At 46.5% G+C, this 11,901-nt stretch overlaps 2 protein-coding genes across 10 annotated transcripts; one reads left to right on the top strand and one right to left on the bottom strand.

Moving 5' to 3' along the window:
* The first annotated feature begins 168 nt into the window (after window positions 1-168).
* On the top strand, window positions 169-4,352 carry LOC117647784 (ATP-dependent RNA helicase vasa-like). 2 transcript variants are annotated; one of them, XM_034389696.1, is made up of 13 exons: window positions 169-327; window positions 706-823; window positions 1,601-1,637; window positions 1,713-2,121; window positions 2,198-2,328; window positions 2,405-2,590; window positions 2,661-2,882; window positions 2,953-3,129; window positions 3,195-3,390; window positions 3,458-3,655; window positions 3,722-3,894; window positions 3,976-4,056; window positions 4,132-4,352. In XM_034389696.1, exons 3-13 carry the CDS (start codon window positions 1,614-1,616, stop codon window positions 4,174-4,176), a joined length of 1,842 nt encoding a protein of 613 aa, XP_034245587.1. In that variant the 5' UTR covers window positions 169-327; window positions 706-823; window positions 1,601-1,613; the 3' UTR covers window positions 4,177-4,352. The 2 variants fall into 2 exon arrangements, with proteins under 2 accessions (XP_034245587.1, XP_034245588.1); XM_034389697.1 differs by lacking the exon at window positions 169-327 and having other exon boundaries at window positions 690-823.
* A 639-nt stretch (window positions 4,353-4,991) lies between these two features.
* On the bottom strand, window positions 4,992-11,868 carry LOC117647783 (protein lingerer). Of its 8 annotated transcripts, none has more exons than XM_034389693.1 (17): window positions 11,673-11,868; window positions 10,411-10,582; window positions 10,263-10,331; window positions 10,068-10,175; window positions 9,755-9,992; window positions 9,369-9,668; window positions 9,089-9,282; window positions 8,496-9,002; window positions 8,110-8,406; window positions 7,417-8,022; window positions 7,154-7,337; window positions 6,910-7,070; window positions 6,672-6,827; window positions 6,454-6,582; window positions 6,109-6,369; window positions 5,819-6,016; window positions 4,992-5,733 (listed from the first exon to the last, which is right to left on the bottom strand). In XM_034389693.1, the coding sequence occupies exons 2-17, from the start codon at window positions 10,543-10,545 to the stop codon at window positions 5,635-5,637; spliced, it is 3,642 nt and encodes a 1,213-aa protein (XP_034245584.1). In that variant the 5' UTR covers window positions 10,546-10,582; window positions 11,673-11,868; the 3' UTR covers window positions 4,992-5,634. The 8 variants fall into 8 exon arrangements, with proteins under 8 accessions (XP_034245584.1, XP_034245585.1, XP_034245578.1 ...); XM_034389694.1 differs by having other exon boundaries at window positions 6,109-6,372; window positions 6,910-7,034; XM_034389688.1 differs by having other exon boundaries at window positions 5,635-5,733; window positions 6,109-6,372.
* Window positions 11,869-11,901: the final 33 nt, after the last annotated feature.

The following is an 11,901-nucleotide window of genomic DNA, read 5'->3' as shown; positions in this document are numbered from 1 at the left end:
TCTGCACGGCCAGGGTTATCTTGTACGTTGGGAAAATACAAATTTAAGCCTCATTTCAACTTGCGGAGTTCAGATAAACACGACAGTAGACGAGGAATATATTTTTCTTATCATAAAAAATGCGTCCGTTGCTGTGAAACTGACTTGAGAACCGCAAAAAACAACTCTGTGTCTGCCCGTCGAAAAGATTGACCACTGCGACCACGAAGGAGTTGAGGGTTGAGAGAGAGAGAGAAAGAGCGATCCTTCGCTTCACTTGTCGCAGTCGGAGAGACTCCGTGGTTGAAGTCTGTACAGCCCGCCCGGGACTTTACATCTTACCACCAGGTGGGCGTCGTTGAGTGGCCAAATCTTGATTTCTGTGTGTTTTCTCCCATTCCCTTGTTTCTTTACCGTACCGCCATTGTTGTGAGGCTTTAGTTTAATTCAAAAGCTGTGCTTTCGGTTCATGCCGTTCCGATCATTGAGGTTGTACAAAATTGGCATTCCCTCTGACCTCATGGTGTGAAAGTATTTTCGCCATCCTGTCGTGTTTGAGCAAGATCCCCTCATTTCTGCCTTCGTTTTCGGAATCCTCCCACGATTTCTTCTTCAGGGGTGTATAAATTTGTTAGGTTTTTCCTCGAAAAGTGGTGTTTTTGGGGTCGGCGTCCCTTGGGCGAGGGTGTCCCCTTTGCTTCCGCTGACCGTGCTGGTTTTCTCCAGGGTCGCCTGTCGGCTCATTTTGCTGATCCCACACCCGGGCCCGCGAGGAGTCTTCGTCTTCTGTCATCAAAACCGCGGAAGTGCGGTTTTTGCTAGTCGAGACACAGTTCCAGCCAAGGTGAGTACACGTTTTTTATGGGAGCGTCCTTCCCGAGGCACCGTTTCGTGGCCGGTTTTCGATTTTCCGTGCAGGATTCTTGCTTTCCCTCGGGGCTGTGTGTACTTCGCGACGTTCGTAGTCGCGGTTCTGTTAAAACGCGATCCGCCGGTGTGCCGGACCTGGCCGGCCCCGGCTTTCGTCAGGCCTCAGCCTGAGGTTTCGTTCTTGCCATTCTGGCATGAAGTCCCTCCGATCTAACCGAGTTCCTAGTATTTCCATAGTCTTGTTGCGTCTCCTTCGTTAAGCAACGCCTAATCTCTGATCAATATCGTCTAGGCACCTGTTGAATGGGGACCCCCCTCTGGTCTTGCCTGGCCCTGTGCAGATTAGGTTAGGCGTCCTCCCCCAAAAACTATCTAAAGGATATCTTGACTTAAAATTTGTAGTGGCCGCTGCCTCGGCGTTCTGGTTAACTGCTTTGGGGCTAGTTTGTCCTCCATATGAGTTTTTGGCAGGTGACACTGTTGCATTGTCGAACATGTGTCAGGAAGCCTACATTGTTTGGGATGGTTGCGCATCACTTAACTAGGAAGGGTTGTGATGTTTTACGGTCCTAGTTTCAGTATTCCTGGTGAATATGTTTGGTGGTACTTACGTTGGGAGGGAAGCCGCTCGCCAAGGTTCAAATTTGATTCCGATTGATACTCCCCGATACTGTTCAGTGACCCGTTGTGAGTGATGCCCTGAGCTTACTTTTTTCTTGTGCTGATATTGATTTGCTATGTCATGTTTCAGGTAACCTTTCGCCATGGATGATGATTGGGATGATTCGGTGAGTGCAGCTAGAGTAGCTGGAGAGTGGCGTGCTGGCCTTGGAGTGCGAGTTGTCTGACTGTAACTGTTCCAGCCCGCCCCCTCTGGAGGCGCCGGCCGTGGCTGGGGAGGCAACGATGACGGCGGCGAGCGTCGCGGTGGAGGTCGTGGAGGCCGCGGCGGTCGGGGTGGCTTTGGAGGCCGACGAGATGACGACGGCGAGGGCGGCGGCGGCTACCGACGTCGCGATGATGACGGCGAGGGCGGCGGCGGCGGCTACCGACGTCGCGACGACGACGGCGAGGGTGGCGGCTACCGTGGTGGGCGTGGCGGCCGTGGAGGTCGTGGAGGTGGCCGCGGCGGCCGCCGAGAGGACGGAGAGGGCCGCGACGGCGACGAGGAAGGGGGCGGCTACAGAGGCCGCCGTCGTGACGACGATGACGGCGGCTTCAGAGGCCGGCGCCGTGACGAGAATGGAGAAGGCGGCGAGGAAAACGGGGAAGGTAACTGCACTGGTCTTGCTGCACCGGTCAATGTGGAGTCTAAATTGCCCAATCCTCATTCTTGTCTGAATTACAGGTGGTGAGGATAAGCCCAAGCCGCCAGTCACTTATGTTCCCCCGGAGCCAACAGAAGATGAGGGGGAGATGTTTGGCACGGCTATTGGTAGTGGCATTAATTTTAACAAGTATGATAAAATTGAAGTGAAAGTAAGTGCCTTTTGTTTAAATTTGCTGGCATCAGTCCTTGGTGTTCTTGATCTCATCTTCTGTTTTTTTGTTCCAGGTATCTGGTGAAAATGCACCAAAGCACGTAAACAGCTTTGCCGAAGCGGGACTTAGGAATATACTACTACAAAATATTACGAAGTCAGGGTACACTACCCCAACACCCGTACAGAAATATGCCCTGCCGATTGTAATGGCAGGGCGTGATTTAATGGCTTCTGCCCAAACTGGCAGCGGCAAGACTGTAAGTTGCCCATTTATATTTTCATTGAAGTTAAAGAAGGCCCTGTCTTAATGTTTTTCATGTGTTTCAGGCTGGCTTCTTGTTACCTATTTTGCACAAACTGTTAAGTGAGCCAACTGATTTGGTGACAGACGGAGAAGACAGTCAACCTCAGGCAGTGATTGTTAGCCCTACTAGAGAATTAACTGTCCAGATTTTCAATGAAGCTCGCAAATTTGCCCATGGATCCATTTTGAAAGTCTGTGTGGCGTATGGTGGTGCTGCTGTCCGCTATCAAGCTGATAAAGTTCGGGTATGTTGTCTGTCATTGCTACCGTGTTCTATTTCTTTAGCATGTTGGTGGCTAACCTTTCCCTTTCCAGGGGGGGTGTCATGTGTTGGTGGCCACACCAGGCAGACTGATGGACTTCGTCAATAGGGGACGAGTTTCCTTCTCCTCAATTCGGTTTGTCGTGCTGGATGAAGCCGACAGAATGTTGGATATGGGTTTCCTTCCTGAAATGGAGAAGATGATGGAACATCCTACCATGGTTGCAAAGGTATGTTCAAATTGAGTTAAATTTGCTGGCACAAGGAGTTCTAGTTCTTGAAAATTGTTTGACAGGGTGAGCGTCAAACACTTATGTTCTCCGCTACCTTCCCTGAAGAGGTACAAAAGTTGGCTCGAAAGTTCCTTCAGGACTATGTGTTCTTGGCTGTGGGTCCTGTAGGAGGTGCCAACTCAGATGTGACACAGCGAATTATTGAGGTTGAAAGGAACACCAAACGTGACAACCTGATGAAGGTTCTTGAAGAAACAGGTATGATTTGAACTTCTTGTAGAGTTGGCTGTCAAGGATGGCTTTGCTCATTTGATTGTATTTCCAGAACTCGACAAGACTCTAATCTTTGTGGAAACTAAGAGGAATGCCGATTTCTTGGCTGCATTCCTTTCTGGCAAGAACTTGCCCACCACATCTATTCATGGCGACCGGGAGCAGAGGGAGCGGGAAGAGGCTCTAAGGGACTTCACCCGAGGAACCATGAAGATCCTGGTGGCTACAGCTGTTGCGGCCCGTGGTCTAGGTTGGTGTTAAGTCTCTTTGCTCTTTGTAACTCCTCCACATTTTTCTAATTTATGTCCTATTTCAGACATCAAAGGTGTGGCACATGTGATTAATTTTGACATGCCCAAGTCAGTGGATGAATTCGTCCACAGGATAGGCCGTACAGGTCGTGTGGGCAACACTGGAAAGGCCACCTCATTTTATGAAGCCTCAACTGATTCTGCCATCGCAGGTGACCTGGCGAAGATATTAAGAGATGTAAGTAATGTCTAGTGTAGTCTAAGCTCTCTCTCCAACTCATACACTCTTAGCTAATGCTACTCGACTTTTGTTCAATAGGCTGGTCAAGAAGTACCTTCCTTTTTAGAGGGGTATTCTTCAGGTGGAGGATTCTCCAGTGGTACTTCAGATATCCGTGGTGTAAGTAAACAACTTGACTTTTGTCTTTATTTGGGCATTGAACTTGTGGCTAATTTTTCTATTGTTCTGTTGCAGGGTGGCACCACCCAAGTGCTGGAGAAGGATGATGATGAATGGTAGGAATGCCATCGCCGTGACTTCAAGACAAGAACCCTGTGATATATCTTTTATCACTGTTTTTTTGTTAATGACATGTCTCTTGAGCGAGATTTTTTTTTTCTGACTTTTCATGTTTTTGACTTAATTGTTTTTTGTACTTTATATATACATAAGAATTAAAGTTTAGTTTTTGATAAGTCTTTTCTTATTCCACACTCAATCGTGTCCCGCCTTGAATTTTCTATTGGAGATTCTCATGTTTAGTCACCTACTCTGACAAGCTAGTCCAATTCCTATGATCTTCCTGAGGCAAGCCTCGCTGTACCAGGCTCCTTGATTCTCCAGCCTTCTATCTCAATTCAAATGCTGCCACTTACTAGCTATCATGGCAAATTGTACTTAACACTTGGAACAAACTTTACAACATCAGGGTTCCATGGGTCAGGGAACTAAGAAGGAGCACTGAGCATGAGATATTAATTCCATGCTCCATGTGGAAAATAAATATCGCCCTTTTTAATTTAACATATATACCTGTCTAATCCTCACTTACAAAGTATTTAACTGATTGTGGAGCGCATTTAAAACTGTAAGTCAAGGAAAATCAAAAATTTTTACTCAGGGGAAATCAGGGACAACATGAACTGGTAACCAGTGTGAACCCTGAACCTCAATATTTGGGATGGAAAAAGTGCTGCAACTACACTGAAGTCCTCATTGGTCACTGCCTAGGGTGATGATAATAAAAAAAAGGGACTTGAGAACAGAGCTCTCAATTGTTGAGACACTTCAAGGCCTAACTAAGCCTCTAATAGAATTAAATAACAGGATTCAAATAAGATACAGCGATATTTCCTTTTATTAGACAACAATGAATTTCTATAATACCTACTACAAAAGGCATTAGAAAATACAGAAAATAATAATACATGATTTAGCATCCTTCAAGTTATTTTCAACTGTCGCACATAGACAATCCTACACATATAATACAGTTGCAAAATTCCATTCATTCATCTGTCCATAACAAATAAAAAAAAATTGGGGGAAAATTGGAAATAAAGATACAATACTTGCAGATAGAGGGGAGATTAAAGGACATTTTGTAGTCAAGGAAGTACACAGTCCGTAACTATTACGGAGTAACAGTGCACAGCACCTTTCACAAGGACAACTTTGGTTTCATGAGATTTGTTCACAGGGTTGGGAGAGCACAAGACTTTAGTCTCCGATCCGCGAAGAGGGAGATATACAAGATTTTACACAATGTAAAATACCTTTCCTTCCTTTACTCCGCAGAACGCTTGGTATTTTTGAAAAATGTTGGAGCAACCAAAGAGTACCACAACACATAAAAATACGAGCAAAATGAATAAAAGGAAAGGAAGAGAGCCAATAGCAACACCTAGTCAACATGACAAATGTATCAGAGAGAAAATAAGAATGTTGATAAATGAGCTACAGGCTTCAGAAACTCGTCTAATTCGCCCAGTAATTCTGAGAGTACACCTGCTTTGAACCCGGCTTGTTGGACTGGGTTGATGATTGTGATCTCTGACCACTGTTGTTACCAGATTCCTAAAAATGAGGAGCGAGTGTAAGAAACCCATTGACTTGAAATATAACAGTAGTCACCATAAAAAGTATTTTTTTCTATACTTACAGATCGCCTGGAAGTATTCCTCATATCCATTTGCTGATGTACTGGGTGCTGCATTAATGTGGTTGAGTGATGCTGTGGCATTGGGGGTGGGATGTATAACGGAGTCGGAAAAGCTCCACTGGGTGCCATGCCTGTGTTTTGATTTCCAGCAAGATTGAAAGGAGGTGGAGTGCCGGAATGGAAACCTTTGTCGTAAGACTGCAACAAAACCATAAAATGTAAAACTTCCGACAAGAGTTTCCTGGATTTAATTTAAAGCTTTTCAATGACACTTCTTCAAGTACACTTACATTGACTTTGCTCAGAGCAACATGAGTCTTGTTGAAGATGTCTGTACTGGAGGAGCCGGTCGAGGGGGCATTAGCTCCAACTCCAGCCTTGCTTCCAGTCTGTGCCCCAGAGTGGCCACCAGTGTAGCCACCACTTCCCTTGCTGTAGTCTTGTGATGCTGACAAGCTCTCATAGCCAGAGCCATAGCTGCTACCATAGCTGCCAGGCTTGGGATACTGAGAGGAATTTGAGTTGCCGTGAGCATTTGTTGCTGGAGCTACCTGCTGATAGAAAGCAAAAGTAAAGTCAGTTTAAGGAGCAATTCTGGCCAATCAAGCGATAGCTGAGGATCTTTTTCAACTCACAGGGTACATAGCGGTTGGTGTTCCATATTGATAGTTGGCCGGCAGCACCGACCCACCATAGTAATATGTGTAGCCTGGTGGGAAGCTTGCAGCATTCATCATAGGCTGGTGTTGGGCTTGAGTGGGATTCTGAATCAAGAAAAAGCATAATTATTATAAAACAAAAAAGGCACAGGACAGACAAATATCTTGTGGCACATCAAAAATCAAAAACACACCTGCTGCGAGAGGGATGAAGGAACTGGCGAAGCATTGTCAGTTCGAGCAAACCTAGCATCAGACATTGAGTAGGGAACATTAGCTAAGCTGCCATCCCTGCCAGTGGCCAAGCTTGTTGGTGCTTGTTGGAAACTAATGTCGTAGTATCCTGCAGGCTACAAACCAAGCAATCAAAGTAATTATCATCAGTAAACACTAGTTTCAACAACCAACTCAAATTCGGGATGGCCAGCTTACCATGTGAGGTATCCTCAATGGCAGTATTTGCTGCTCTTCATAGCCATACACAGCAGGTTGCTGGGCAAAATACTGAAGTCCACCTTGGCTTATCATGTACTGGGTGCCAGCTGCAATAATGGGTGCTACTCCAGGTGGCACATTTTGAACAACATTCTTTGCTACAATACGATAAAATAATTCAAAGACATTGTTCTCACCAAACAAATGAACCTTAAGTTTGAGAGAATGGCATTTTACTCACCAGATGAATTTGTAACTTTTGTTGAAGTGTTGTTAGCATTGGGCAAAGATGTCGCTCCCTGCATTCCGAGAGACTGAGAGTTGTTGACAGATCCACCTCCATGCGGGCCAGACAAGCCAGGAGCGCCAGAACTGCTAGTCATGGGGCCACTCAGATTTGACGATGAAGTTGCAGTCGTGTCATACTGGAACATGATAGGCGAAGTTAGCATGCTTCCTTCAAAGCACTTATCAAAGGTTTCACATACTGTCTGATGAGCATACCTGAGGCATGTCCTTTGCTCCACTCAAGACAGAGGTAAGCTTATTTGTACTAGATGCAGAGGCTGTGGTAGTTCCATAGCTATTCTGATACACACTGGCACTGCTGGCAGTGGTGTAACCACTGGTGGAGCCCACTACAGAACCAGAGGTGTTGCCCCCTGTTGCTGCACCAGCATTGCCGCCACCATACACAGACTGAACCCCCACATTTTGGTAGCCTTGGTTTGTTGCATTAGAAGGGTAGTTAGTGGGGTAGGTGTTTGGAGCATTAGCAGACACTGCTTGGGATGCTGAGTAACTGGTTTGATTGTAACCAGTGGATGGCTGATACCCACTTGCCACACTTTTCTGGCTTGTGTAACTTGATTGGTAGTTAGAGTTAGGTGCCGAGTACGGGAGAGATCCTGCTGCTCCAGCAGCGCTTGCACTCACAGCGACTGAGCCCTGGTCATTCTTGACAAGGCTATCTAGAGGCGACTGCACAACCCCCACACCAGGTCCCCGAGACTGCTGATTAAAGTTGCTAGGCTGTGATTTGAGATCATTGCTTTGCGACTGAGAAACAGATTGAGTCTGTTGAGACTGAGACCCTTGTAATAAAGTATCCTGAAGGGTTCAAACAAATACAGATGTTAGTGTTAACACCCTAGAAAAAACTAGGATAAGAAGTGACAAGAGTGGCGTGGACCTTACCTTTAAGTTTTGTGTCAGAGCAGCAGCCTTTGCAGATGCAAATGGATCCATATCCAAGCTTGCTTGAGAAGCAGGTGCGGACACCGAATCCATGCCACCAGCACTGACCCCTGAGGGGTACTTGTTGGCCATGGGCGATGGTTGACTCTGAGGCTGAACAGATGGAGCTGACTTTGGAGAAGATTGTGGTTCCATTTCAAAGGCCTCAGTTCCAAAGTCTAAAGCACCAAATTGCACATCCAGTGCACCGATGTTACTGACTCCATCTCCTGGCATTTCAACCGCACTCTGAGGAATCTGAGACAACAAATCACCATTAAAATCTTTATCATGTTCTTATTTCAGTGAATACTGAACTGGCAGATTAAGCACTAAAGATAAATTACCTTAGAGGGAGGTGGTACTCTTGGCCGTTGAGTCTTTGTTCTTGCTGGGAGAGCTTGCCCACCAGAAACCCGAGTGGTCCCATCTTGATGTGATCCATACACAGTGCTGTAGGATGTTGCAGTCGCAGTGTATGAGGCAGGCTGAGCTTGCCCAGTTTGGTAGGTACTGAAAGTGTTGACAGATGAAGCCGGAGTGAAATTGGTCTCTGCCGCAGAAGAGACAGAGGGAACCGACGCACTGACAGCAGAGTATGAGCTTGGGTAGCTTGATGCAGCCGGTGCACTTGCACCAGAACTTGCAGCACTTGCAGCATAGCTGTTATAAGTAATGCCTGAAGAAGGGGCGGACGGAGTCATGCCTCTGGTAGCAGTCTTGGATTCAGTGGAATTTGTCATGGGACCAGCCATTGTCCCAGACAGCGCATTGGAACTTTGTAGCTTGTTGTCTGGCAACTGCCTCAGGTACTGTGTCTGTGCTGCTGACAGGCTTCCACCACCAGCTGCACTCTGCAAATAGCAAGAGAAAAAAGTTATTAAAAAATAATGAAAGTTGAGGAAAACTGTAACATTGACATTGAACCAACTAAACATACCTGTGCATAATTGAGATTTGTAGAATTGACACCAGGTTGGGATGATGGGTCTGTACTGCTACCAACAGTATGGGATGCCATACCATCATTGCCAGAAGAATCTCCACCCACATTGCTTGGTGTGAACACCTTAGTGTCCGACAAGGAACCAGTGTATTCTTCATTGTCCCAGTCTTCAGGGGATGGGAAATTATCTGCCAAGGAAAGAGGACACAATAAGAATGCAAGGTCATAGCAGCTAGTATCTGCCTTGCCAAGCAGCAAGACTGGCAAGACTTACTTGACTTGGCGTCAGTGCCGTCTTCCTCAGGGTTCCAAGGGGTGGCCCTGGGGAAGGCAGCACCGCCTCGGTCGTGCCCTCCGCGGCTGGAAAACGACCTGGGCCCACCGCGGCTCCCGCCCCGGCCACCGCCTCTACCGGCACCATTGCTCAACCGACCCCCTCGGTTGCTGCCACCAGCTCCTCCTCGACGGAATGAATCTCGTTGATCCCTGTCACCTCCTGCGGATCCTGCAGAGGGACCTGAACCTCGGCTCTCCTCCAAGTTACGCTCGTTTTCCTTGTTTTCCCTTCCTCTCCCTGTAGAGGCAAAGATCCAGATAAAATAAGTTGGGAAGGGACAGGAACAGGTGGGTAGAGCACAATATACGGTAGTTTCCACTTACATCCTCGGTTGTCCTGAGCACCTCGGCCTCGCATTCTGGGAGCACCACTGCCACCTCCTCTCTGGTTTCGCGTCCGTTGTGTGTCAGCCTGTGTGACAGGTTTGGTGGGTGTTTCATCATCCCAATTTTCACCATCAACATCAGCACTGCTGATACCACGAGGAGCTCCAGAGTCTGATTTTGAGTTAGCACTGGGCTGACGGTTCTTTTTCTTCTTACTGGAGGTCTCCCACTCACCCTGAGAGCAAAGAATATGTTACTTTACTTCCAATACAAAAGATGAAATATGACTTGCAACAGCACAGCAACTTACAGAATTTTGACCCTCAATTAGCATGTTGACAGCTCTGTTGGCATCGTAATCAGAATCAAACAGAGCTGAAACTACCTCTATCTCAGGTCTGTGGGTGGCATCCATCACCTAAAACAATTGGTTGTTCAAACATCAACAAATGCATTCAGAACCAAACAAAAAGGGAATACCCACTTCCATGAACAGCAGGCTTACCTGTTTAATCTTTTCCTTCAGCTGAGGATCTTCCTTGTCACCTATAATTTGTGCAATTCTCATCTGTTCCTAAAAAAGAAAAGACAGCGCTTGAAAACAAACAGGAGGGATGCCTTTGTGATCCATTCTATAGTGTACCAGTACTGACCTGTGCTTTAGAGTTCTCCATGGTTTTAGCTGTTTCTGTCTTGGTGTCTGTTTTCTGAGCTTTTGCAGTAGCATTAGTATGCTCCACCTTCCCGCTTTTAGAGCCACGGGATGTGGCTCGACCAACTGAGCTCATCCCTAACACTATTTACACCTACTATTTACAATCCAATCTGAAACAAGAAGAAAATGCAATCTTAATAAACCTAGCCGGGCAGCTACAGAATTACATCAGCTCAGATTTCCCCGCATTAAGACAAAGCCTAGAACAGCCTAGAAGTGATTTTAAATAAGAAAATCGTTGAACATAAATTAACTAAATTAAAAATTTCAACAGGTCACCAGCTCTGTTTAGCACAACTTATAACCTACAATAGTTTATTAAGAAATTTATTTTAAAAAATCAAAGGAGTTTATAGATTTTGAAGTCTAGAATGAAACTAACGAGTTTCAAAACCACAAAAATCCGAAAACATTGTTGCAGCAAGGGACAACCAATGCCTCATGAGCACAGTAAACAACCTGGCCACGACCAAAACAATTTGCCAAAATTCCAAAGAAAACAGTGAAATCCACCCCTAGGCCGGAGCCCATCGTCGACACGACACAGCCCGGCCAAACAAGCGCTCAGATTCGGAGTAAATACTTGATTTGCAGGGCATACGTGCGAGAGAGAGGGTTAGCAGTGCAGGGGCGGCGAGGCGGGCAAGGCGAGCACAGCCACAAAGGATGGGCCAGCAACCGCAGTACCAAATGCCGGCTAGCACTTATTTTTGAAAACAGTCGCACACGGGGGCAGTCACAGTCGAGCTACGACTCAAATAGACCCCAGCTTCGAAATTAGGGCCATTTCTTGCCCAAAACAAGAAAGAAAAATGAAAAAAATAATCACAGTCGAGGCGGTGAATAGGCCACAGGCGGTGCGGTGGGGTTGAGTGACTCAGGCTTAGCCAAGGTCAACACATACTCTTTATCGGTCCGAAAGAGTACACTCGCCAAGGTTCAGACTGGAAAAGAGTTCACTTCCAATCGCACCCAAATAATCTATCTCATACAGCCGATTGAGTCAGCCATGTGGGGAGGACGCCATTTCAGAGCCTTCTTTTAGGCTTACAGTTGACAACCATCCCAAGTACCACTCATTTTTTCGGTTCCTCCATTAAAAATAGGCATGTTACACCTGCGGCGAGGGAATCTGCTTGAAGCTGAGCTTAATGCGGTCAAGTCTCGAGCAAAACAAACACATAAATACCACTAAATTACCGTAAATCTGATCGGAATTGAGCCGTACCTGCAAAATGCGCTCAAATAGAAGCTAAGTCACGTGACACAAGAGTCAACCGTCACGGCCTTGTTGAGCACCTTGTTGCATCTTCCTCTGTTCGATTCGAATCACCGAATTTGCCGCTTTCCTGTTCGGGTATTTTAGGCGCGGCCTCGCTTCCACTGCAAGCTCGGAGGGCTTATCGGAGCTTCTCGCCGACTGCCCACT

The sequence above is a fragment of the Thrips palmi genome, unplaced genomic scaffold, assembly GCF_012932325.1.
Source record: "Thrips palmi isolate BJ-2018 unplaced genomic scaffold, TpBJ-2018v1 HiC_scaffold_3, whole genome shotgun sequence".
NCBI lineage: Eukaryota > Metazoa > Arthropoda > Insecta > Thysanoptera > Thripidae > Thrips > Thrips palmi.
This window is presented reverse-complemented; position numbering and strand designations above follow the sequence as displayed.

Coding starts and splice junctions, on each gene's coding strand:
- LOC117647784 (XM_034389696.1), top strand. CDS start 1,614: ATGGATGATGATTGGGATGATTCG. Junction 2,329..2,404: donor ATGATAAAATTGAAGTGAAA/GTAAGTGCCTTT, acceptor TTTTTGTTCCAG/GTATCTGGTGAAAATGCACC. Junction 3,656..3,721: donor TGTTGCGGCCCGTGGTCTAG/GTTGGTGTTAAG, acceptor GTCCTATTTCAG/ACATCAAAGGTGTGGCACAT.
- LOC117647783 (XM_034389688.1), bottom strand. CDS start 10,545: ATGAGCTCAGTTGGTCGAGCCACATCCCGTGGCTCTAAAAGCGGGAAG. Junction 7,071..7,153: donor AAAAGTTACAAATTCATCTG/GTGAGTAAAATG, acceptor ATCGTATTGTAG/CAAAGAATGTTGTTCAAAAT. Junction 6,583..6,671: donor CTTCATCCCTCTCGCAGCAG/GTGTGTTTTTGA, acceptor TTCTTGATTCAG/AATCCCACTCAAGCCCAACA.